The sequence below is a fragment of the Diceros bicornis genome, chromosome 13, assembly GCF_020826845.1.
Source record: "Diceros bicornis minor isolate mBicDic1 chromosome 13, mDicBic1.mat.cur, whole genome shotgun sequence".
NCBI classification, from domain to species: Eukaryota; Metazoa; Chordata; class Mammalia; order Perissodactyla; family Rhinocerotidae; genus Diceros; species Diceros bicornis.
This window is the reverse complement of record NC_080752.1, coordinates 8,688,593-8,713,151: the sequence shown is the minus strand read 5'-3', so window position 1 is coordinate 8,713,151 and position 24,559 is coordinate 8,688,593. Positions and strand designations below refer to the sequence as shown.

Below are 24,559 nucleotides of genomic sequence, written 5' to 3'. Positions count from 1 at the left end.
AAAAAACAGTAGAAAGGATCAATGAAAAAAAAGCTAGCTCTTTGAGAAGATAAACAAAATTGACAAACCCTTAGCCAGACTCACTACAACAAAAAGAGAGAAGGCTCAAATAAATAAAATTAGAAATGAAAGAGAAGAAATTATAACAGATATCACAGAAACACAAAAGATTACAAGTGAATACTATGAAAAACTATATGCCAACAAACTGGACAATCTAGAAGAAATGGATAAATTCTTAGACTCATACAACCTCTCAAAACTGAATCCAGAAGAAATAGAGAAGCTGAATAGACTGATCACAAGTAAAGAGATTGAAACAGTAATAAAAAACCTCCCAAAAAATAAAAGTCCAGGACCAGATGGGTTCTATGGAGAATTTTACCAAACATTCAAAAAAGATTTAATACCTATCCTTCTCAAACTATAAAAATAGAGGAAGACGGAACACTTCCCAACACATTCTATGAGGCCAACATCACCCTGATCCCAAAGCCGGACAAGGACAACACAAAGAAGGAAAATTACAGGCCAATATCACTGATGAACATAGATGTAAAAATCCTCAACAAAATATTGGCAAACTGAATACAGCAATACACTAGAAAGATCATATACTATGACCAAGTGAGATTTATACCAGGGACACAGGGATGGTTCAACATCTGCAAATCAATGTGACACACCACATTAACAAAGTGAGGAATAAAAACCACATGATCATCTCAATACATGCAGAGAAAGCATTTGACAAGATCCAACATCCATTTATGATAAAAACTCTCAACAAAATGGGCATAGAAGGAAAGTACCTCAACGTAATAAAGGTCGTATATGACAAACCCACAGCCAACAACATACTCAACAGGAAAAAACTGAAAGCCAACTGTCTGAGAACAGGAACAAGACAAGGGTGCCCACTCTCACCACTCTTATTCAACATAGTACTGGAGGTTCTGACCAGAGCAATTAGGCAAGAAAAAGGAATAAAAGGAATCCAAATAGGCAATGAAGACATGAAACTCTTGCTGTTTGCAGACGAAATGATTTTATGTATAGAAAACCCTAAAGAATCCATCAGAAAACTATCAGAAATAATTAACAACTAGAGCAAAGTTGCAGGGTACAAAATCAAGTTACAGAAATCAGTTGCATTTCTATAATGAATAATGAACTAAGAGAAAGAGAAGTCAAGAATACAATCCCATTTACAATCGCAACAAAAAGAATAAAATATCTAGGAATAAATTTAACCAAGGAGGTGAAAGACCTATACAATGAAAAGTATAAGACATTATTGAAAGAAATCAATGATGACATAAAGAAATGGAAAGATATCCCAGGCACATGGATCAGAAGAATAAACCTAGTTAAAATGTCCACACTACCTAAAGCAATCTACAGATTCAATGCAATTCCAATCAGAATCCCAATGAGATTCTTCACAGAAATAGAACAAAGAATTCTAAAATTCATATGGGGCAAGAAAAGACCCCGAATAGCCAAAGCAATCCTGAGAAAAAAGAACAAAGCTGGAGGCATCACAATCCCTGAATTCAAAATATACTACACAGGGCCACCCCCGTGGCTTAGCAGTTAAGTGCGCGCGCTCCACTACTGGAGGCCCAGGTTCAGATCTCAGGCGTGCACTGATGCACCGCTTGTCCAGCCATGCTGAGGTGGCGTCCCACATACAGCAACTAGAAGGATGTGCAACTATGACATAGAACTATCTACTGGGGCTTTGGGGAGGGAAAGGGGGAAAAAAAAAGGAGGAGGATTGGCAATAGATGTTAGCTCAGGGCCGGTCTTCCTCAGCAAAAAGAGGATTGGCGTGGATGTTAGCTCAGGGCTGATCTTCCTCACCAAAAAAAAAAAATATATATATATATATATACATTACACAAAGCTATAATAATTAAAACAGCATGGTACTGGTACAAAAACAGAAACACTGATCAATGGAACAAAATTGAAAGCCCATAAATAAAACCACACATCTATGGACAGCTAATCTTCAACAAAGGAGCTAAGAACATACAATGGAGAAGTCTCTTAAATAAATGGTGCTGGGAAAACTGAACAGCCACATGCAAAAGAATGAAAGTAGACCATTATCTTATACCATACAAAAAAATTAACTCAAGGGGGATTGAAGACTTTAAGGTAAGACCTGAAACTATAAAACGCCTAGAAGAAAATGTATGCAGTACACTCTCTGACATCAGTCTTAGAGGGATCTTTTCGAATTCCATGTCTACTCGGACAAGGGAAACAAAAGAAAAAAATAAACATGTGGGACTTCATCAGACTAAAGAGCTTCTGCAAGGCAAAGGAACCAGGATCAAAATGAAAAGACAACCCACCAGCTGGGAGAAGATATTTGCAAATCACATATCCGACAAGGGGTTAATCTCCAAAATATATAAGGAACTCATGCAACTGAACAACAAAAAAAAACAAATAACCCAATCAAAAAATGGCAGAAGACATAAACAGACATTTTTCCAAGGAAGATATACAGATGGCCAATAGGCATATGAAAAGATGTTCAACATGACTAGTCATCAGGGAAATGCAAATCAAAACTACACTAAGATATCACCTTACACCCATGAGAATGGCTATAATCGCCAAGACAAAAAATAAATGTTGGAGAGGTTGTGGAGAAAAGGGAACCCTCATTCACTACTGGTGGGAATGCAAACTGGTACAGCCTCTATGGAAAACAGTATGGAGATTCCTCAAAAAACTAAAAATAGAAATACCGTATGATCCAGCTATCCCACTTCTGGGTATTTATCCAAAGAACCTGAAATCAACAATCCAAAGAGGCTTATGCACCCCTATGTTCATTGCAGCATTATTCACTATAGCCAAGAAGTGGAAGTAACGCAAGTGTCCATCGACAGGTGATTGGATAAAGACTATGTGGTATACATATACAGTGGAATACTACTCAGCCATAAAAAAAGACAAAATTGTCCCATTTGCAACAACATGGATGGACCTGGAGAGTATTTTGTTAAACGAAATAAGCCAGACAGAGAAAGACAAACACTGTATGACTTCACTCATATGTGGAATATAAACTTAACACATGGACAGAGAGAACAGTTTGGTGGTTACCAGGGGGAGGGGAGGTAGGGGGTGGACACAAGGGGTGAAGAGGCACATTTATATGGTGACTGACAAATAATAATGTGCAACTGGAATCTCACAATGTTATAAACTATTATGACATTGAAGAGGAGGAAGACTATCCTCTACCCACTCTGGGTCCTTTCTGGCTGGGCTACGAATTAAACTGACATAAGACCAAATAGCAGGAGAAAATCAAACAAAATTTAATAACCTGTATACATGGGAAAAACCAGGGAAACTGAATTTCTCAACAAACGGCGGAGGCTTTCACCTTAAATAGCATATTGAGATAGACAAAGGAGGATGCTGGGGTAGTGGTTTGGGATTTCAGAGGGGAAGAAGACAATTCACATGGAGATGGAAATGCAAACGTTTGTCAGACAACTCTTTACAGGGCCACCTATGGAGAATGTGGCTGGAGAGACAGAATTTTTGATAAGATGGGCTGTTGGTGCCTTTCTTATCGCATCTATTTTACATTATACTACAGCTATCATATGGTAGTGGCTCCTTCCTGGAACAGACTTTGTATGTTAAATTTTTTTTTTTGGTGAGGAAGATCAGCCCTGAGCTAACATCCGTGCTAATCCTCCTCTTTTTGCTGAGGAAGACTGGCTCAGAGCTAACATCTATTGCCAATCCTCCTCCTTTTTTTTTCCCCCAAAGCCCCACTAGATAGTTGTATGTCATAATTGCACATCCTTCTAGTTGCTGTATGTGGGACACGGCCTCAGCATGGCCGGAGAAGTGGTGCATTGGTGCATGCCCGGGATCCGAACCCAGGCCGCCAGTAGTGGAGCGCGCGCACTTAACCACTAAGCCACAGGGCCGGCCCTGTATGTTAAATTCTTTAGGCAGCTTGGGAGGAGAAGCTCAAATGTCCTTCAGAGAAAACAATCAAGGTAAAGAGACATATTTTGAGGTGGCCAATTTTGATCTCCCACAACATCAATAAAAAAATTTTTTTTAATTTAAAAAAATTAATTAAATTCAATTTAAAAAAAAAGAAAGTGAATGACTATTCACCAAATGAGAGAAAATATTTGTAAATCATACATCTGGTAAGAGTCTGGTATCCAGAACAAATATAGAACTCTTATCACTCAACAACAAACAGCCCAGTTGAAAAATGGGCAAAGGATCTGAACAGACATTTCTCTGGAGAAGATATACAAACAGTCAACAAGTACATAAAAAGATGTTCAACAATATTAGCCCGTAGGGAAACGCAAATCAAAAGCACAGTAAGATACCATTTACATCCACTAGAATGGCTATAATTTTTTTTTTAATGGAAAATAACAGGTGTTAGCAAGGAAGTGGAGAAATTGGGACCCTCATACACTGCTGGTGGGAATGTTAAAATGGTACAACCACTGTGGAAAACAGTTTGGCAGTTCCTCAAAATGTTAAAAATAAAACTACCTTATGATCCAGCAATTCCACTCCAGTATATATAACCAAAAAATTGAAAAACAGGTGCTCAAACAAAAATTTGTACACGAATGTTCATAGCAGAATTATCACAATCATCAAAAGGCAGAAACAACCCAAATGCCCATCAACTGATGACTGGAAAAACAAAATGTAGTATATCCATACAATAGAATATTATTCAGTCATAAAAAGGAATGAAGTACTGATATATGCTACAATGTGGATGCATCTCAAAAACATTATGCTAAGTGAAAGAAGTCAGACACAAAGGGCCACATATTGTATGATTCCATTTATATGAAATGTCCCGAGTCCACAGAGACAAAAAAACAGATTGCCAGGAACTGGGGGAAGGAAGAAATGGGGACTGACTACTTAATGGATATGAGATTTCCTTCCAGAGTGACTATCTGGAACTAGATAGTGGTGATGGTTGCACATTTGAATGTACTAAACGTCACCAATAATAAATTTTATGTTAAGTGTATTTTACCATAATTTAAAAAGTCGAAGCACGTGTGAAGGTTTGCTCTCTAGGCCAACATTTCCTTCTAGGAGCCTATTAAAGTGAGAACAGCTGAGACCCAGTCACCTTTCTCTCTGGCTTCTCCAGCTTCCTTCTGGCTTTTTTCCTCTTCCACATGGCTGGGCTGACAGAGTGAGAAAAGCCAAGGACAGAGTGAGAAAAGCCTGCAGACAGATCTCACTAGCCACCAAGACCTGAACCAGTGTGGGGGTTGCCAGAGACTAGCTCCGCCACAACAGAGGAAAACAAGCTTTTCCAGGTTTCCTAGCTGTTCTTGGCAAAAGGGCTCTACATGCACTCAAAATGGTTATTACCCCAAATTCTGTGGGCCTACAAGGAATGAAAGGAACCTATGGTTCTAGGCTGTCTATAGCCAAAACAAGAAGATTTCTACACAATTCTAGCTGAGGGTCTACTGGAGTTTGAGGGCTGTGGCAGGGACTAGCTAGATGTTGACCAAACATGACTCACCTTTCTCCTGGGCACAATGTAAATGACATTTCCCAGCCCTCTAGCAGTTAGGCATGGCCCTGTGACTGAGTTCTGGCAATGGAATATGGGTGGAAGTGATTAAGCCATTTCCAGGCCTGTCCTATCAAAGCCTCCACAAGATCCCCCACTTGCCTCAGGTGACACTGGAAGCCATGTGTAGAAAATGGTAGAGCCTCCATTAGTCTGAGTTCTTCTGAATGTATCTGTTACAGCAACTAGTGTTGTTTAATATCAAAGACTACTGGCATGAGAGGTAGTTGTAAAAGATCCCTTTCTCCTTCTGGTCAAAGGCAGGACTCAGATGTTCCTGAGTCACCTGAACAAAATCATCTTGGTATTACCCCTTTGAAATAACTTAAAAACTTTTTAAAAATTATTACCAACTATTTCTAAACTCTCTGCTTTTTAAAACATTCCTGAAGGCCTCAAATAGTCATGAAAATTAGAAGGCCTGAGAATACTATATTACCTCTGCTTTGCTGAAATATAGGCAGAGAAACTATGTGGCTTGTTAATCTCCAACAAATTAAGAATTAAAGGATTTGTGCATTTGCTACTCAGGTTCACCCTTAGGAAGTATTGTGACATTAAAGCTGGTATAACTAAAATGATATTGTCAAATTTAAAACTGTGGTTCCCTTGGCCTGAATTTGTTGTTAATTACATTCTAAACCCTAGAGAGACTATTCTATCTTCTAAGCCAGTTACTTAACAAAGAAATCCATAAACTTTCCCTAAAGGGAAAAATGCACAGATTAAAGCCTCCTTTTCAAGACGAACAAAGTAAGAGAACAATTCAATAACCCCAACAAATCAAAGGTCAAGATATATCTTTTTTATTACATTTCCTTCTAAAACCAGATGAGAACACTAAAAAATATGAACTCTATACTCACACATTCTGTGCATATAACTTGAAAATACAAAGATAACCAGTATTCAGTGCCTTTTGGTATCAGGCTTTGTAATAAGTGTTTTATGTGGATTAATTTATTAAATCCTCACAATAATCCTATGAAATAGGTAATATTATTATCTCAATTATATATATGGAATAATTAAGGCTTAGAGATCTTAAGTAACTTGCCTCAGGTCACAGAGTTGAAATTTAAAGTCCGAGAATTTGACTCAATCACTATACATTCACTCAAGAAGTATTTATTAAGTACCTTCTATATACAATTCAAGAAGCTGGAGATATAACAGCAAGGAAAAAACATCCAAATTCCTGCCCTCGTGAACCATATATTCCAATGTGGAAGAAGGACAATGCACAACAAATATGTGATAATAACAGGTGAATAAAGGATATGAATAAAAACAGAGAAAGGGAATGACAAAGAGTGTTACTTTAAAAAGGCTGGTCAAGGAAGGCCTCTTTGAGGAGGTGATACCTGAACAGAGAACTAAATGAAATGAGGAAGCCAGCCATATAGATATATCTGGAAAAATAACACCTCAGGTAGAGAAAACTATCAAGTGTAGAAGTCCTCAACCAGTTTTTTAAACGTCCTCAGGCAGGAGCATGCTTAATAATTCAGAGACCATCAAGGCAGCCAGTGCGACTAGAGCTCAGGGAACAGGAGGAAGAGTAGAAGGAAATGAGGTTAGAGAAGGCCAAGAGGCAGATCACGTACAATCGTATAGGACAAAGCAAGCACTTTGGATTTTTAACAAAATTGTGATGGAAAGCCAGTGTAGGGTTTTGAGCAGCAAGGTGTGATAAACTCTGATTTAAGCTTTTACAGAATGATACTGATCTTGCTGTGTGCAAAACATCATGGGGGGAGGAGGCAGTAAGGATAGAATTAGGAAGACCAGTTAGGAGACTTTTACAGTAATCCAGATGAAAGATGATAGAGAATAAGATTAGCCTAGTGATGAAGCTAGTGGGGAAAAGTCTCCTGCAATTTGAATGTAGCACCAACCAGACCTGATAGGCTGAATGTGGAATAAATGACATGAGAAAGACTGGGGAAGAAGCAGACCGCAAAGTGAAAATCAAGAGTTCAGTTTTGGACATGTTAAGTTTGAGAGGTCTATTAGCTATCCAAAGGTAAATGTTACATAGACAACTGAAAAGAGGAGTCTAGAGCTCAGAAGAAAGGTCACAACTGGAGAAATAAATGTGGGAATCATCAGCACACAGATGGAATGTAAAGCAATATAATCTGATGAGATCATATTAGGAGAGAGAATAGATTGTACAAGTGGTTTAAAGACTGAACCTTCTGATGCACCAGTGAGAAAGGAAGAAAATCAAGACAGCATGGTCCCAGAAGCCAAAGGATGGAATGATCAACCATGTCAAATGCAACAGGTCAAGTGAGATGAAGGCTGCGAACTGGCCACTGGATTTAGCCAATGATGACCTTAACATAAGCATTTCAGTGAAATGATGGAGACAAAACCCTGACTGGAGTGGGTTCAAGAAAGAATGAGGCAAGAGGCAATGAAAGCGGGAAGATATAGACAACTCTTTCAGGTAGTTTTGTTATAAAGAGGAGCATTCCTACTTGCAGTTATTTCATATCACTTGCTCTTTTGCCTGAATTATTTCAAGAGACTCCTAACTGGCCTCTCGGCTTCCACATACCCATTCAGTCAATTCTCAATAGAGTAGCCAAATAGATCAGATTAAAACAAATGTTAGATCATGTGATTCCTCTGCTCAGAACTCTCCAATGGCTTCCCATCCCATTCAAGGTAAAAGCTGAAATCAGTACAACTGCCTATAGGACCCTTCACAATCTGAAACTCTCCACAGTCCAGCCCTCCTCTCCCCACCTTTCCCCTCTGAGCTTATTTACTACTCTTCTCCTTACATACTGCACTCCAGCCACACTGGCCTCCTTGCTTTCCTCAAATACAAATTTTAGAGGCGGAGGTATGCCCAGGGCACTTCCTATTTCCTCCACCAAATACACTCTTCCCCCAGATAATCTAAATGCCTCTGTCTCTTACATCCTTCCAGTCTTGACTGATTTATCGCATTCCAAAGAGACACCTTTCCTGATAATGCTATTTAAAACCATAATCCCCCAATACTCTACATCTCCCTCCCCTGCTTTATTTTCTTCACAGTATTTATCACCATATAACATACTACATACTTTACATATTTGTTTTGGTTTTCTTAGTGTGTGAGGAAGATCAGCCCTGAGCTAACATCTGCCAATCCTCCTCTTTTTGCTGAGGAAGACTGGCCCTGAGCTAACATCCGTGCCCATCTTCCTCCACTTTATGGGGGACGCCGCCACAGCATGGCCTGACAAGCAGTGCGTCGGTGCACACCTGGGATCCGAACCCAGGTCCACGAGCAGCGGAGCGTGTGCACTTAACCGCTACGCCACAGGGCCGGCCCTACATATTTGTTTTATTATCTGATTCCCTATACTAGGCTAGAAACTTCAAGAAAGCAGTTTGTTGTCTGCCTTTTTCACTGCTGTAATCCCAAAAGTACTCAAAAAAAATATGTTGAATCAAAGAATCAATGAATGAGGGGAAGTGTAGGGTTAATGAAGTTTTTTGTAAGAGGAAAAATATTATAGTATATTTGTATATTGATGAGAATCACCAACAGAAAAGAAAAACTAATAGTTAAGGAGTATGAAGGAATAATTGCAAGAATAAAACTCTTAATTAGATGTAGGGGTTTGCCTTAGATAGGTGTAGGAACAGATTATACATTGCAATGACAGAAGGCAAAAAATATGGGTACAGATATAGGTAGGTTGGGTGATCTGTAATGAGATCTTGTGGAAGTTCTCTTCTGATTATCTTTTTTTCCCTCAGTGAAACAGGAAGCAAGGACATCAACTGAGAGTAAAGAGGACAAAGAGAGTGTTGGAGGTTTGAGGAGAAAGATTAAACTATCATTTAAGAGTGAATGGACTACAAAACAAATGGGACAAGAAACAAAGGAAATGCAAAAGAACCAGAAAATAAGTGACAAAACAGCAACATTCAACCCTCATATTTCAATAATTACCCTAAATGTAAATGGATTGAACTCTCCAATCAAAAGATACAGAGTGGCAGGATGGATTAAAAAGCAAGACCCAACAATATGCAGCCTTCAGGAAACACATCTTAGCACTAAAGACAAGCACAGGCTCAGAGTGAAAGGATGGAAGACAATACTCCAAGCTAATGGCAAACAAAAGAAAGCAGGTGTTGCCATACTCATATCAGACAAAGTAGACTTCAAGATAAAACAGGTTAAGAAAGACAAAGGGAAATATATAATGATAAAAGGGACACTCCATCAAGAAGACATATCACTTATAAATATATATGCACCCAACATAGGAGCACCAATGTACATAAAACAACTATTAACAAACCTAAAAGGAGAAATCAACAACAACACAATAATAGTAGGGGATCTTAACACCCCACTTACAGCAATGGATAGATCATCCAGACAAAAAGTCAATAAAGAAATAGTAGACTTAAATGAAAAACTGGACGAGATGGACCTAGTAGACATATACAGAGCACTCCATCCAAAAACAGCTGACTACACATTCTTCTCAAGCGCGCATGGAACATTCTCTAGGATAGACCATATGTTGGGAAACAAAGCAAGCCTCAATAAATTTAAGAAGATTGAAATCATAACAAGCATCTTTTCAGACCATAAGGCTATGAAACTGGAAATGAACCAGGAAAAAAAAACTGGGAAAGTGACAAAAATGTGAAGATTAAACAACATGCTACTGAACAACCAATGGATCATTGATGAAATTAAAGGAGAAATCAAAAACTATCTGGAAACAAACGAAAATGATAATGTGCCATATCAAACCATATGGGATGCAGCAAAAGCGGTCCTGAGAGGGAAACTCATAGCGATACAAGCCCACCTTAACAAACAAGAAAAAGCCCTAATAGGCAACCTTAAATTACACCTAACAGAACTAGAAAAAGAAGAACAAACAAAGCCCAAAGCCAGCAGAAGGAGAGAAATAAGAAAAATCAGAGCAGAAATAAATGAAGTTGAGACCAAAAAAACAGTAGAAAGGATTAATGAAACAAAGAGTTGGTTCTTCGAGAAGATAAACAAAATAGACAAACCCTTAGCCAGGCTTACTAAGAAAAAAAGAGAAAAGGCTCAAGTAAATAAAATTAGAAATGAAAGAGGAGAAATTACAACAGATACCATGGAAATACAGAGAATTATAAGAGAATACTATGAGAAATTATATGCCAACAAATTGGACAATCTAGAAGAAATGGATAAATTCTTAGACTTATACAACCTCCCAAAATTGAACCAAGAAGAAATGGAGAATCTGAATAGACCAATCACAAGTAAAGAGATTGAAATAGTAATCAAAAACCTCCCAAAAAATAAAAGTCTAGGACCAGATGGCTTCTCCAGTGAATTTTACCAAACATTCAAAGAAGATTTAATACCCATCCTTCTCAAACTATTCCAAAAAATAGAGGAAGATGGAACACTTCCTAAATCATTCTACGAGGCCAACATCACCCTGATGCCAAAACCAGACAAAGACAATACAAAGAAAGAAAATTACAGGCCAATATCGCTGATGAACATTGATGCAAAAATCCTCAACAAAATATTGGCAAACCGAATACAACAATACATTAAAAAGATCATACACCATGATCAAGTGGGATTTATACCAGGGACGCAGGGATGGTTCAACATCCGCAAATCAATCAACGTGATACATCACATCAACAAAACAAAGAATAAAAACCACATGATCGTCTCAATAGACGCAGAGAAGGCATTTGACAAGATACAACATCATTTATGATAAAAACTCTCAATAAAATGGGAATAGAAGGAAAGTACCTCAACATAATAAAGGCCATATATGACAAACCCACAGCCAACATCATACTCAACGGGAAAGACTGAAAGCCTTTCCTCTGAGAACAGGAACGAGGCAGGGCTGCCCACTCTCACCACTCCTGTTCAACATAGTACTGGAGGTTTTGGCCAGAGCAATTAGGCAAGAAAAAGGAATCCAAATAGGTAACGAAGAAGTGAAACTCTCACTATTTGCAGATGACATGATTGTATATATAGAAAACGCTAAAGAATCTGTTGGAAAACTATTAGAAACAATTAACAACTACAGCAAAGTTGCAGGGTACAAAATCAACCTACAAAAATCAGTTGCATTTCTATATGCTAATAACGAACTAACAGAAAGAGAGCTCAAAAAGATAATACCATTTACAATTGCATCAAAAAGAATAAAATACCCAGGAATAAATCTTACCAAGGAGGTGAAGGACCTATACAATGAGAACTACAAGACATTATTGAAAGGAATCCATGATGACATAAAGAAATGGAAAGATATCCCATGCACGTGGATTGGAAGAATAAACATAGTTAAAATGTCTATATTACCTAAAGCAATCTACAGATTCAATGCAATCCCAATCAGAATCCCAATGACATTCTTCACAGAAATAGAAAAAAGAATACTAAAATTTATATGGGGCAACAAAAGACCCCGAATAGCTAAAGAAATCCTAAAAAAAAAAGAACAAAGCAGGAGGCATCACAATCCCTGACTTCAAAACATACTACAAAGCAATAGTAATCAAAACAGCATGGTACCGGTACAAAAACAGACACACAGATCAATGGAACAGAATTGAAAGCCCAGAAATAAAACCACACATATACGGACAGCTAATTTTTGACAAAGGTGCTAAGAACATGCAATGGAGAAAGGAAAGTCTCTTCAATAGATGGTGTTGGGAAAACTGGACAGCCACATGCAAAAGAATGAAAATGGACCATGTGCTATCGTCATTCACAAAAATTAACTCAAAATGGATCACAGACCTGAAGGTGAGACCTGAAACTATAAAACTTATAGAAGAAAATATATGCAACACACTATTTGACGTTGGTTTTAAAGGAATCTTTTCGGATGACATGCCTACCCAGACTAGGGAAACTAAAGAAAAAATAAACAAGTGGGACTTTATCAGATTAAAGAGCTTTTATAAGACAAATGAAACCAGAATCAAGATGAACAGACAACCAACCAGCTGGGAGAGAATATTTGCAAAGCATGCATCTGACAAGGCGTTGATCTCCATAATATATAAAGAACTCACACAACTGAACAACAAAAAAACAAACAACCCGATCAAAAAATGGGCAGAGGAAATGAACAGACACTTCTCCAAGGAAGACATACAGATGGCCAATAGGCACATGAAAAGATGCTCAACATTACTAATCATCAGGGAAATGCAAATCAAAACAACACTAAGATACCACCTCACGCCCGTTAGAATGGCTATAATCACCAAGACAAAAAACAACAAATGTTGGAGAGGTTGTGGGGAAACAGGAACCCTCACACACAGCTGGTGGGAATGCAAACTGGTGCAGCCTCTATGGAAAACGGTATGGAGATTCCTCAAAGAATTAAAAATAGAGATGCCCTATGATCCAGCCATCCCACTACTGGGAATCTATCCAACGCACCTGAAATCAACAATCCAAAGAGGCTTATGCACCCCTATGTTCACTGCAGCTTTATTCACCATAGCCAAGAAGTGGAAGCAACCTAAATGTCCCTCGACTGACGATTGGATTAAGAAAATGTGGTATATATATACAATGGAATACTACTCAGCCATAAAAAAAGACAAAATCGTCCCATTTGCAACAACATGGATGGGCCTGGAGCGTATTATGTTAAGTGAAATAAGCCAGAAAGAGAAAGACAAACACTGTATGATCTCACTCATATGTGGAATATAAACCAACACATGGACAGAGAAAACTGGACTGTGGTTACCAGGGGCAGTGAGGATGGGGGTGGGCACAAGGGGTGAAGGGAGTCATATATATGGTGACGGACAAACAAAAATGTACAACCCAAAATTTCACAATGTTAGAAACCATTAAAACATCAATTAAAAAAAAAAAAAAAAGAGTGAATGGACTAAAGAAATGTCATAGGATTGACTGTCAGTGCTGACAGACTCCTTGAGGTCCATGATCACAAATTTAGATGTCAGCACGGTGTGTTTTTCTCCAGCCACATTCAGCTGTTTAGACACAGGTGCAGAATAGACAGAGAGTTGGTTTAATTATGGTTGGAGTTTTGTCAAGCAGGTATGAAAGAAGGGTAAAGAGGCAAGGGAACTGAAGGTACATGCACAGGAATGATTATACTAGTCCATGAAATGTTAAGTTGGATAAGGAGGAAAGCAGAGGCATGAGGCGACTGACAATGAAAAGACGGTTAGGGGCTGGCCCAGTGGCGCAGCAGCTAAATGCACGCGCTCTGCTTCGGTAGCCCCGGGTTCACGGGTTCGGATCCCGGGCATGCACCGATGCACCAGTTGTCAAGCCATGCTGTGGCAGCGTCCCATATAAAGAAGAGGAAGATGGGCACGGATGTTAGCCCAGGGCCAATCTTCCTCAGAAAAAAGGAGGATTGGCACTGGATGTTAGCTCAGGGCTAGTCTTTCTCACAAAAGAAAAAGAAAAGACAGTTAAAAAAAAAAAAAAATCAATGGCCCAGAAGTTCCAAGAGCTTGAACAATTTTTGGAGAGGAAATTCTAAAAGGAACGCAAACTAGAGAAACAGAAGATGATGTGAAGGTCAGAGTGTGGCAAGCTCAAAACTAAGGTTTTAAAGGTGGAACAATGACCAGTAAAGATGAAATATATCTCATGAACACGCAAGTAGGAGGCTCCAGTTGATATCAATTTTTCCCACCAATTATTTACTGTACATCCACTGGATGCACAGCTGTAGCACAGAGAAGAGGAGAGAGTCTTTGGGAATTAACAATGAGGCACAACGCTAAAACAGAAAGGTGGTCAACTACGTCTCACTGACAATGCATTTTGTGTAAGCTCTTACTCCCAATAACATCTAGCCTCTATTCTCTCCTTAGGACTTTTGCTCTTCCTCCAAGACTAGCCCTTGATCCAACAACCTCAGTTTTCAAACCCCTTTGGAACACGAAGTATGTATATTAATGATGAAAAACAATCAACACCTACTGATGAAAAGTAATGATTACCAAGGTACCACAGGGATTTCACCAAGAAAGTACAAAGCTAGGTAGTAAATCTAGCAGAGAACCATACAGAAGCTAAGATTAGCAATGAAGAAGACATAGTGATTGCAATATTTGGCTGCCTCTGATGGTCCTGATCATAGGTCACCATGAATAACTGTGGTGAAAAAAGCTTTTAGGTTGATCTTTAGGCTAAGGGGCATCCAGTAGAACAAAGATGGGAAAACTCTGTAAGCAGACGTATCCGACCTCATCAGGGAACACTATCAAACCTGCTTCAGTCATTCCAGGCTCTCGGCTCCCAGTACCTTTGATGAAATCAAATCTTCCAAAGCTAACAGGTTTTCAGGAGCTGGCCCTTACCCATATTACTTCTGGATAAGAGGGGAGGAAGGGCTAATAAACTTTCTGTACTGAAAACTCAGAATTCTCAAATGCCCATGTCTCAATCCTACATTCTATCTTCCACACAGCTGCCAGAGTAATCCAGCTAAAAAACAAGACCATCCTGCTCCCCTACTTATTACCCTTTTACACAGTACTAAAGACCTTCTACAATCTAGGCTCCTTTAGCCTCTTAACTCACTATCTACGCCTTCAATTTCAAGCTCCAACAATACCAAACTATCGCTCCCTATACACAATATGCAGCTTCCCCTCTATGCGCTTTCTGCCCTATGCTTTTGCCAATGTATTAACATTATGATGCAGAGGAAACAGAAGATGCTGATTTCCATGAAAATTCCTTAATGGTGCTGAGGGAATTCTAGGAACTAAAATTGAATTCCATCTTCCTCCATCCTCAAAAATGTCTCATTTCCTTTACTTGCCTATTTCTATCATACTTCTATTATTACTCAAACCACCCAAATTAAAAATATTTGAATCATTTTCTACTCATTCATTCATTCAATAAATAATTACTTAGCACCTATTGTGAGCAATGCCCTTGACTACGCATTATGGTAGATAAAATGATGATATAGTTCCTACCATCAATAATCTACAACTTAAAAGCAGAAATGAAATAATACAAAATGAATACAGAAGGACAGAAGTACTAAAACATTGATTCATTCATCCACTCATTCAGCAAATATTTATTCAGAACCTACTGTATACTTAGAAATGGATCAATGTGTTATAGAAACAAAATGAGATAAGAATTAATATTTATTAAGCACCTATCTACTATGTGCTTTCTAATCATTTCTTTTTTTTTTTTTTTTTTTTATTTTCCCACCATAGCTGCACATCCTTCTAGTTGCTGTATGTGGGACGCGGTCTCAGCATGGCCAGAGAAGCGGTGCGTCAGTGTGCACCCGGGATCCGAACCCGGGCCACCAGCAGCGGAGTGCACGCACTTAACCGCTAAGCCACGGGGCCGGCCCCATTATTTCATTTAATCTTACAGAACCCAAGCTTTCACTTTGTGGGTCTCCAGTGAATTTCAGAAGATACACAGATTTCCTGAAGCCCATCAAGGATCTTCTAAGGATCCCACGTGGAAGAACAACTTCACAGAACTGTTTCTGTGGCATGGAAGCTTGAGAAGAATTTTAATGGGCAGAGGCAGAGAAGAAAGACCTTTTCAGATGAATGATTAATTAAAATAAGTATATGAAAGTGTCTAGCAGTAAACAAATATTTACTGAATGCCCATTACATACCAGTTAAAACACTAAAAGCTGGGGATACAATGATGAATAAGACCGCCTCTGAGGAGTTTTTTCTCTGATGAGAGACTGACAACCAATTAGGATATTTGTTAAGCAAATATCTGTTCCAAACACCAATACATATCTATGTTTCAAATAAATATTCAAACTAATAACTACATTTCAAATACTATACTAGGCCCTAGGTATACAAGAGTAAATGAATCAGTCTGGGCCTCAAAGAACTTACTAACAAGAGACCGAAGACAACAACTGTATGCTCCGATGGAGACAAAGCAAAGTCTCAGGAACCAAGAGAAGGGGCATCTAACTCTGATTCCAATAAGAAGTGTTAAGTATCAAGTAGACCTGGAACACAAAGGTCTTCAGACTTTATTCTGTGGGTAATAAGAAGCTAATGAAGGTTTCTGAAGATAAAGAAATCAATGATCATTTAATAAATATTTATCTATCACTGGAACTCAAGTAGGCAATGCATTCTAATTTTTTTTAACAGAATGCAGAATAAATTAGAGGCTAAAAGACTAAAAAGCAGAATAAAGGCAGTTAAGGTATTGCAACAACCAAGACAAAAGTTTATAAATGCTGAATTAAGGTGATGACAATGAGAATAAAGATTCGAAAGATGTCATGAAGGCAGAATCAGCAGAACCTGGATAAGGGGGTCAAGGCAGAGAGAGAAGTCAAAGACCATGGACACAATTTCAAGTGTGATGACAAGAAAAAGGAAAGACACAGGGAGAAGCATATTTTAATGGATTCTATTTTAATGATACAGTAAGCCACTGACCTACTAGATATCCAAGTCCTGCATCCTGTTCAGAACTTATTCCTAAATACTGGCACAGTATAAAGTATCCCAAGCATGACTCCATGTCATGAGAAACAGAGAACAAAGTCATTTGTGCGAGGTGGATGCTTGTTGATCAGCTAGGTTCTTACCCCCTGAATGAATGGAATCCATCCAGCCTCAACACACACAACTGAAATTTTTATCTTTTCAAAATCAAGTAATTTCAAGTTATGGATTTTCAAAGACACTATCCAATTATAAAAATCACAAATATTAAGATTCACAAACGCAGAGTCTACGGTGGAAACATTAAGCACAGAAATGGAAATGTAGAGCTAAGGAAAGAGGTCAGGCCTAGAGACTCAAACACTCTACCAGGAGGTTCTGTGACACAACGCCATGAATAAAAGAGGACTACAGACCCTTGTTCCACATCCTACGCACTTGCCATAAATAGGGTAAGCCTGTTAAAAAACAAAGTACAATTAAGGAAAGAGCTAAGGACAAAGGATGTATCCTCAAGGAACATTTAGAGGACAGGAAGAGAAAACAGACAAAAGACATATAAGAAGCAGTCAGAGAGATAGGAATAGAATGGACATTACAACAAAAGAGAAGAAAATGTCAAGAAGGAACACACGGGCAATAGTGACAAAGAGTTCAGAGAGGATGAGAACTGGGGAAATGCTACCAGACTTAGTCATTTAAAGGACCCTGGGGGCCGGCCCTGTGGCTTAGCGGTTAAGTGCGCGCGCTCTGCTGCTGGCGGCCCGGGTTCGGATCCCGGGCGCGCACCACTTTTCGGGCCATGCTGAGGCCGCGTCCCACATACAGCAACTAGAAGGATGTGCAGCTATGACATACAACTATCTACTGGGGCTTTGGGGGGAAAAAATAAATAAATAAAATCTTTAAAAAAAATAATAAAAAAAATAAAAAATAAAGGACCCTGGGACTGCTACATCTCTCCCTGTGTAATTCTTTCACAGTGAAAACTTTTCACAAGTAGTCATGCCTTGCTTTTTAATTTAAAAAAGGAAGAAGTTTGGGCCCGGCCCCGTGGCTTAGCAGTTAAGTGCACGCGCTCCGCTGCTGGCAGCCCGGGTTCGGATCCCGGGCGCGCGCCGACGCATCGCTTCTCCGGCCATGCTGAGGCCACGTCCCACATACAGCAACTAGAAGGCTGTGCAACTATGACATACAACTATCTACTGGGGCTTTGGGGAAAAAAAATAAATAAATAAAAATTTTTTTAAAAAAGGAAGAAGTTTTAGTATCCATCCTGGTACAGTCACACAATGGAAAACTACACAGCAATGAAAAAGAACACACTGTTTCTACAAGCAACAACATAGATGAATCTCACAGACGTGATTTGAATGAAAGAATCTCGTCACAAAGTACCAATTGTACGAGTCCATTTACATGAAGTTCAAGAAGAGGCAAAACCAATCCATGGTAACAGAGACTGGGAAAGTGGTTACCTTTGAAGGAGGGTAATAATTGGGAGAACGCAAAAAGGAGCATTCTAGGGTACTGGAAATGTTCTATATCTTGATCTGAGTAGTGGTCACATGGGTGTATTCATTCTGTAAAAATTCATAGCCTGAATGAACCTTTGACTTGTGCACTGTATGTAAGTCACACTTCAATTAAAAGTAAATAAACAAACATACAAAGTTATTGGTGACCTTGAAGACATCAGTTTTGGGAGAGTTTAAGTGTAGAAGCCAAACCGTCATATGAGGAATGCATACAAGGTGAGGAAGCAGAGACAGTGAATACAAACTCCTATTCCAAGAAGGTTACTGGTGAAGCAAAGAGGAGATAACAAAGCAGCTTAGGTGGGTTACACAATTCAGGGAAATTGTGTTGTTTTGTTTTTACTTGAGGTATATGACAAAGAAAAAATAACATATATAACAAGGGCCTACAGCAGATGAGAGGGGATGAAATCAAGGACAGAGAGATTAGCCTCAAAGAGGGGAATGAATACTTCTTTCTCTGAGACTGAAACAAAGGATGAGGGAACACAGAAATTGTGATGAAAGGGAAAAATCAAGTAACCTTGAAGTCTTTAGTGAAGCATCCAATAAGGTCAACTGGACCAGGTAAATTAAGTCAGGAAAGGATCTGGGCTTTAAGTACATTTTAAAAGTTTCAAATAGGTACTGCAGAGAATATATAAGACAAGGATGAGGGAGCAAATTACAGCAAGAGGACAATGCTCAGTGGCCTGAAAGCAAGGGCAGAGACAGCCAATGGTGCAGTCTACTCAGGGCTGGATGGAGAATAAAAGAGGAAAGAACAAAAGGGGGAAAAAATCAAAGTGCTAGCATGTGCATCACTGAAACCATATAATAAAAAATGATGTCTAAGGAAAATACTTATTTAACTGATGAGAAAGAGGCAGGAGACCTAATAGAAATCTTGAAAGATTCAAAGATGAAGTCACTAGGGTCTCAAGTAGAGCTGTGCAAAAGGAAAGCTGTCACTAGAGTTCATTACTGCAGAACATTTTTCTGCAAATCCCACAAGATCAAGGACCACATATTATTTCACTGAACTTCCTACAGCTACAAATGGTAACCTCCTCCCTGATAAAACTGACCTTTACCCACTACTTGTAAAGACACCTACACTTGATTAATAATTTTATCTGAACACATCCTGTCCATTCAGAAACTCCATGAATATTTTTACACTGCTTTCTGTGTTTTCCCATCAAGGTGTTTTCAGTGGTAAACTCCTAGAAGGCAGAGCGTGTATCCATGAATTCTCTGTTCACAGCACTGGACTTGGGATTGCACACACGCGGGTGTTTTAAAAAGTGCTTTCTCGTGAAAGAGATCGTTACTGAGGAGAACCTTAACAATGATTCTGAACACATTCCTACAAGACTATAATGATGGCCAAATCAGAGAATGCTTAGGAATGACATCCGTTTTTATAACTGTCAAGATAACCTCTAGAAAATAGAACACTTACTACACCATATTGACTTTCCCTACCTTACACTATTTACCCCTCTGGATAACTCCTCAATACCCCTTCAGTAAGCCCCTTCTTCGCAGTTCATTTACTCCCAGCCCACATTTCAGCCTCCTTTCTTCCCACCCAGAAACCCTGACTACAAACACCCAGAGGACCATTTTTTCATCCCTCAACTCCCCTATTTCCCATTCAACCTCAGGCCATTACTTCCATTTCTCCACCCCCCATTTTTCTGCCTCTCTAGACCTCCCATTCCTCCTGCCGAATTACTCAGTCCCCACCCCTCCGACGCCCTAAGCCCAAGTCTTCCCGCCCGAGATCCCCCTCCCCCATCGCTCCCATTCAGGCTTCCCCCTCCCCATCCTTTCCCTCCGGGACCCCCTCCCGCCCTACCTGCTCTTTGACCTCGGGCACCATGGGCCCGGTCCGCTCCTCCAGTCGCTGCCTCCCGGGCGGCGCTCGCCGGCGCGGGGACAGAGGCTGGGGCTGGCGCTGGGGCTGGGGCAGCTCCGCCGCCCGCTGAGCCCCATCCTCCCGGCGGGGGGCCGGCGGCGGCGGCTGCGGTCGGTCGCGGCCGCGGCTCCGCTTCATATCTGCGGCTGGGCCCCGCGGGCGTCAGCGCCGCGACCGTCGCGGCCACGCACCGCCCCGGCCCGCAGCGCTGCCGCACCAACCACCGCCCGCGGCCACCATGCCCGGGCGGGCGCCCGAAGCCACCGACCCCAGCCCGCAGCTCCCCCGCGCTTTCTGGGGCCTCGAGAGCCGCGGCCTCCTCGGCGCTCCTTACGGAGGCGGCAACAACATCGCCGTCGCCTCGTCTTCTCCCACCCGGCACACGCTGGGCTGGCCACCCGCCGCCACCGCGGCTCCACCGCCCGCCAGCCCACCAGCCCGCCAGCCTCTGGGCCGTCACCGCCCCTCCTCTCCCCGCCGGCGCGCGCACCCGGAGCCCGCCCTCCACCTCCGGCCGCGCGCGGCCTCCCGCGCACGCGCCAGCGAACGGTCGCGAGAGACCCGCCCGTGGCCCCGCCGCTTGGTGGGGAGAGCGGAAGGGGGCGGGGCTCCCGCTGCGCCGGCCGCCGCTGCGGACGCTCATTGATTCTTTCACTCATCCATTCATGAAATTGTGTGGCGGTCAAGCTAAATGCTGGGGATCCAAAAGTGAGTTCGAACTGATCAGTGTCCTCAGTGTCCTAGGGGGAGAAGGACAGGAGCAGGAAGGAGGCGAAATATACAACTAATGAATAGAACACTAATGCATGCCTTTTTATTGAGCACCTGCCAACCATCACCTTCACTTTGAAGGCAGGTCTGCTCATTCTCATGTTACAGATAAGAAGACCGAGGTGAAGTGACGCACCGGGTCACTCAGCAAATAAGTGACCAAACCAAACAGGACTCTGGCTTTTCTGTCCCTTTCCACTGTTTCCTGCTGCTTCCGGAAAGCAAGACAGGGTGTGGAAAGTACTATAAAAGAGGAAGAAGTGATGGATTCCTTCTAAGGGGAAGGGAAGGACAAAAAGGCTTCCGGAATCATCCCCATGATTCCCCACTGACAATGAAGTCATCATATTATAGCCTAGTCCAGCCTGGCCACAGCCAGTCCAGCTGTGGCCTGGGTAGCTCAGCCTGCCACCTCCAGTGACTCATCTGCTCAGCAACGTGGCTGTAGCTCAACCCTGTCTGGCCTCCTTCTGGCTTCAGCTGGTCTGCCACAACGTTGTATTTTTCCTCTTTGACTTCACCAGATTTCTTTCCCAGAAGCCTTTCCTAAAGGCTTCACCCATTTTTCCCGGGCCTCCTCCCTGAAACTTTTCTGAGAAATAATAATAGCTAACATTATGGAATGCCTACTGGATACAGACACAGTGCATTCAGTTCACACATACACAAACAGGAGGTAAGTTGTATTATTTCCATTTTACAATTGAAGAGACTGAGGCTCAAGTTACATAACATGCTCAATATGACACAGCAAAGCCAGGACTCAAACCAAGGTATGTCAGATTCCAGAGCTTACACACACAATCAATGTACTCTATAGTCTATCACCAGTTGGCTCCTATAGTCCCTGTTTCAGTTCCTCGCCACCATCCATCCAGTTGCCTCAACTAGAAACCTGGGAGTCATCCTAGGCTCCTTCCTTTCCGTCCTGCCCCCATATCCAATTAATGAACAAGTCCTGTTGCTTCTGTAAGCTTACTGTCTCTCCAGTCTGTCTCCTCTTTCCATCCCACTGGCACCACCTCAGCTCAAGTCTTATCTTCTCTCACCTACTTGACTGGGAAAGCTTTCCAACTAGTTCACTTACATCCAGTCCCTTTCTCTTCAGACCCATCTTCCAAAAAGCCTTTATAAGAATCTTCATATAATATATTACTCTCTTGCTTAAAACAGTTAAATGGATTTCCACCATCTTCAAGATAAAGTCTAAACTTACTATGGTTAGTAAGGCCATCCAAAATCTGGTCTCTGCTCACCTCACCTTCTCCTATTAATCCCTGCTGTACCAACTATTTGTAGTTATACCAGCTGTTTATAGTTCCATGCATCCATGAATGTGGCCCCCTGCCACATTCTTGGTTACAAATAACAGAAACAAACTCTGACCATCCTAAGCCTAAGGAGGAATTTATTGGAAGGCTATGTAGAGAGGCTTACAGAACTGAACAGAGATTGGAGAAGCAGGCTTATGAAACTGGCAGGAAACAAGGAGCCTCTACAGACTGCACATCAGGAACAATTACAGGACACTATCACCATCACTCCCACATCACCACCAGACAATGTGCTATGCTGCTGCCACACACCTCTGCAAAGAGATTCTAACCTTCTCTCCATAATTGCTTCACCATTCCAGATTCACAGTCTCTGGTAGGAGAATCCACTGACTCAGCCTTGGTAACTTAAGGACCAGAACGCCATTCTAATTTCTCACCTTTCACTCTAGGGACTCAAAAAGTCAGTGTGGCACACAGACTCTAAGGTGGCCTTCATGATCCATCCCCTCCCCACTGTTTATGCCTTTGTGTAATCCTCTCCCCTTGAGCGTAGGTGGGACTTGTGACTTGCTTCTAACCAATAAAATATAGCAAAGGTGGTGTGATATCACTTCCATGATTATGTTACATTATATAAGACTCTGTCTTGCTAGCAGACACACTCTCACACTCCTAACGGCTTGAAAAAGTAAGCTACCATGTTCTGAACTGCCTATGAAGAGGGCCATGTGGCAGGAAACTGCAGGCAATCTCTAGGAGCTATGGGCAGCTTCTGGCCCCCCAAAAAAAAGAAAATAAAAGAAAAAGAAAATGAAGTGCTCAGTCCTACAACTACAAGGTAACTAATTCTGCAACCTGAGTGAGCTTGGAAACAGATCCTTCTCCAGTTGAGTCTGCAGATGAGAACACAGCCCAGACAATACCTGGACTCCTGATCCATAGACACTGTGAGATAAATATGTGTTATTTTAAGCTTATAAGTTTGTGGTAATTTATTACATGGTAATAGAAAACTAATATGGCCAGATACTCACTTTGTCAGCCTCCCATCATCCAGAGATAGCCATGTGACACAATCTGGCCTGAATCCACTCTTACCCCTATCTTCCCCAGCTTAATAAATGACAAGCCATTTTTTCAGTTGCTCAGGCCAAAACCTCAGAATGATCCTTGAGTCTTCTCTTTCTCACACTCTTCACATCCATTCCATTAGAAAATCCTATGCAGGGCCGGCCAGGTGGTGAAAGCTGTTAAGCGCCAACGCTCTGCTGCGGCAGCCTGGGGTTCACCGGTTCAGATCCCGGGTGTGCACCAACGCACTGCTTGTCAAGCCATGCTGTTGCGGCGTCCCATATAAAGTAGAGGAAGATGGGTACGGATGTTAGCTGAGGGCCAATCTTCCTCAGAATAAAGAGGAGGATTGGCAACAGATGTTAGCTCAGGGCTGATCTTCCTCACACACAAAAAAAAGAAAATCCTATGCAAATTAAGAGGGTATTACAATTACCTGGGAGAGAGGTGATGATGATAAGTACTAAGAAAGTGATAATGGTGATGGAAGAAAGTAGACGGATTTAAGAGAGACTCAGAAACTAGAAACAACAGGACCTGTTGACTGCATCTGGGTAGAAAGAGAGAAGACTTAAGAATGATTTCCAAGTTTCTGGCTTGGACATCTGAGGTAGGGTACAGTGGAGAAGGAGAAGTTTGAAGGAGATTATGATTAATTGTTTTATGAGGAGATCAGCCCTGTGCTAACATCTACCAATCCTCTTTTTTTTTTTTTGCTGTGGAAGACTGGCCCGGGGCTAACATCCGTGACCATCTTCCTCCACTTTATATGTGACGCGGCCACTGCATGGCTTGCCAAGCATTGCGTCGGTGCTCGCCTGGGATCTGAACTGGTGAACCCTGGGCCGCCACAGCAGAGTGCGCGCACTTAACT

At 41.1% G+C, this 24,559-nt stretch overlaps 1 protein-coding gene across 4 annotated transcripts in view; it reads right to left on the bottom strand.

The window, feature by feature from the left end:
* The window catches only part of MAST2 (microtubule associated serine/threonine kinase 2), a 229,384-nt gene extending 208,382 nt beyond the window's left edge, over positions 1-21,002 (bottom strand). For all 4 annotated transcript variants that reach the window (XM_058552290.1, XM_058552292.1, XM_058552294.1 and 1 more), the window contains exon 1: positions 20,507-21,002. In XM_058552290.1, coding sequence (XP_058408273.1) covers positions 20,507-20,704 — 198 coding nt within the window. In that variant the 5' untranslated portion in view covers positions 20,705-21,002. The remainder of the gene's footprint in view (positions 1-20,506) is intronic.
* Between the last annotated feature and the right edge of the window lie 3,557 nt (positions 21,003-24,559).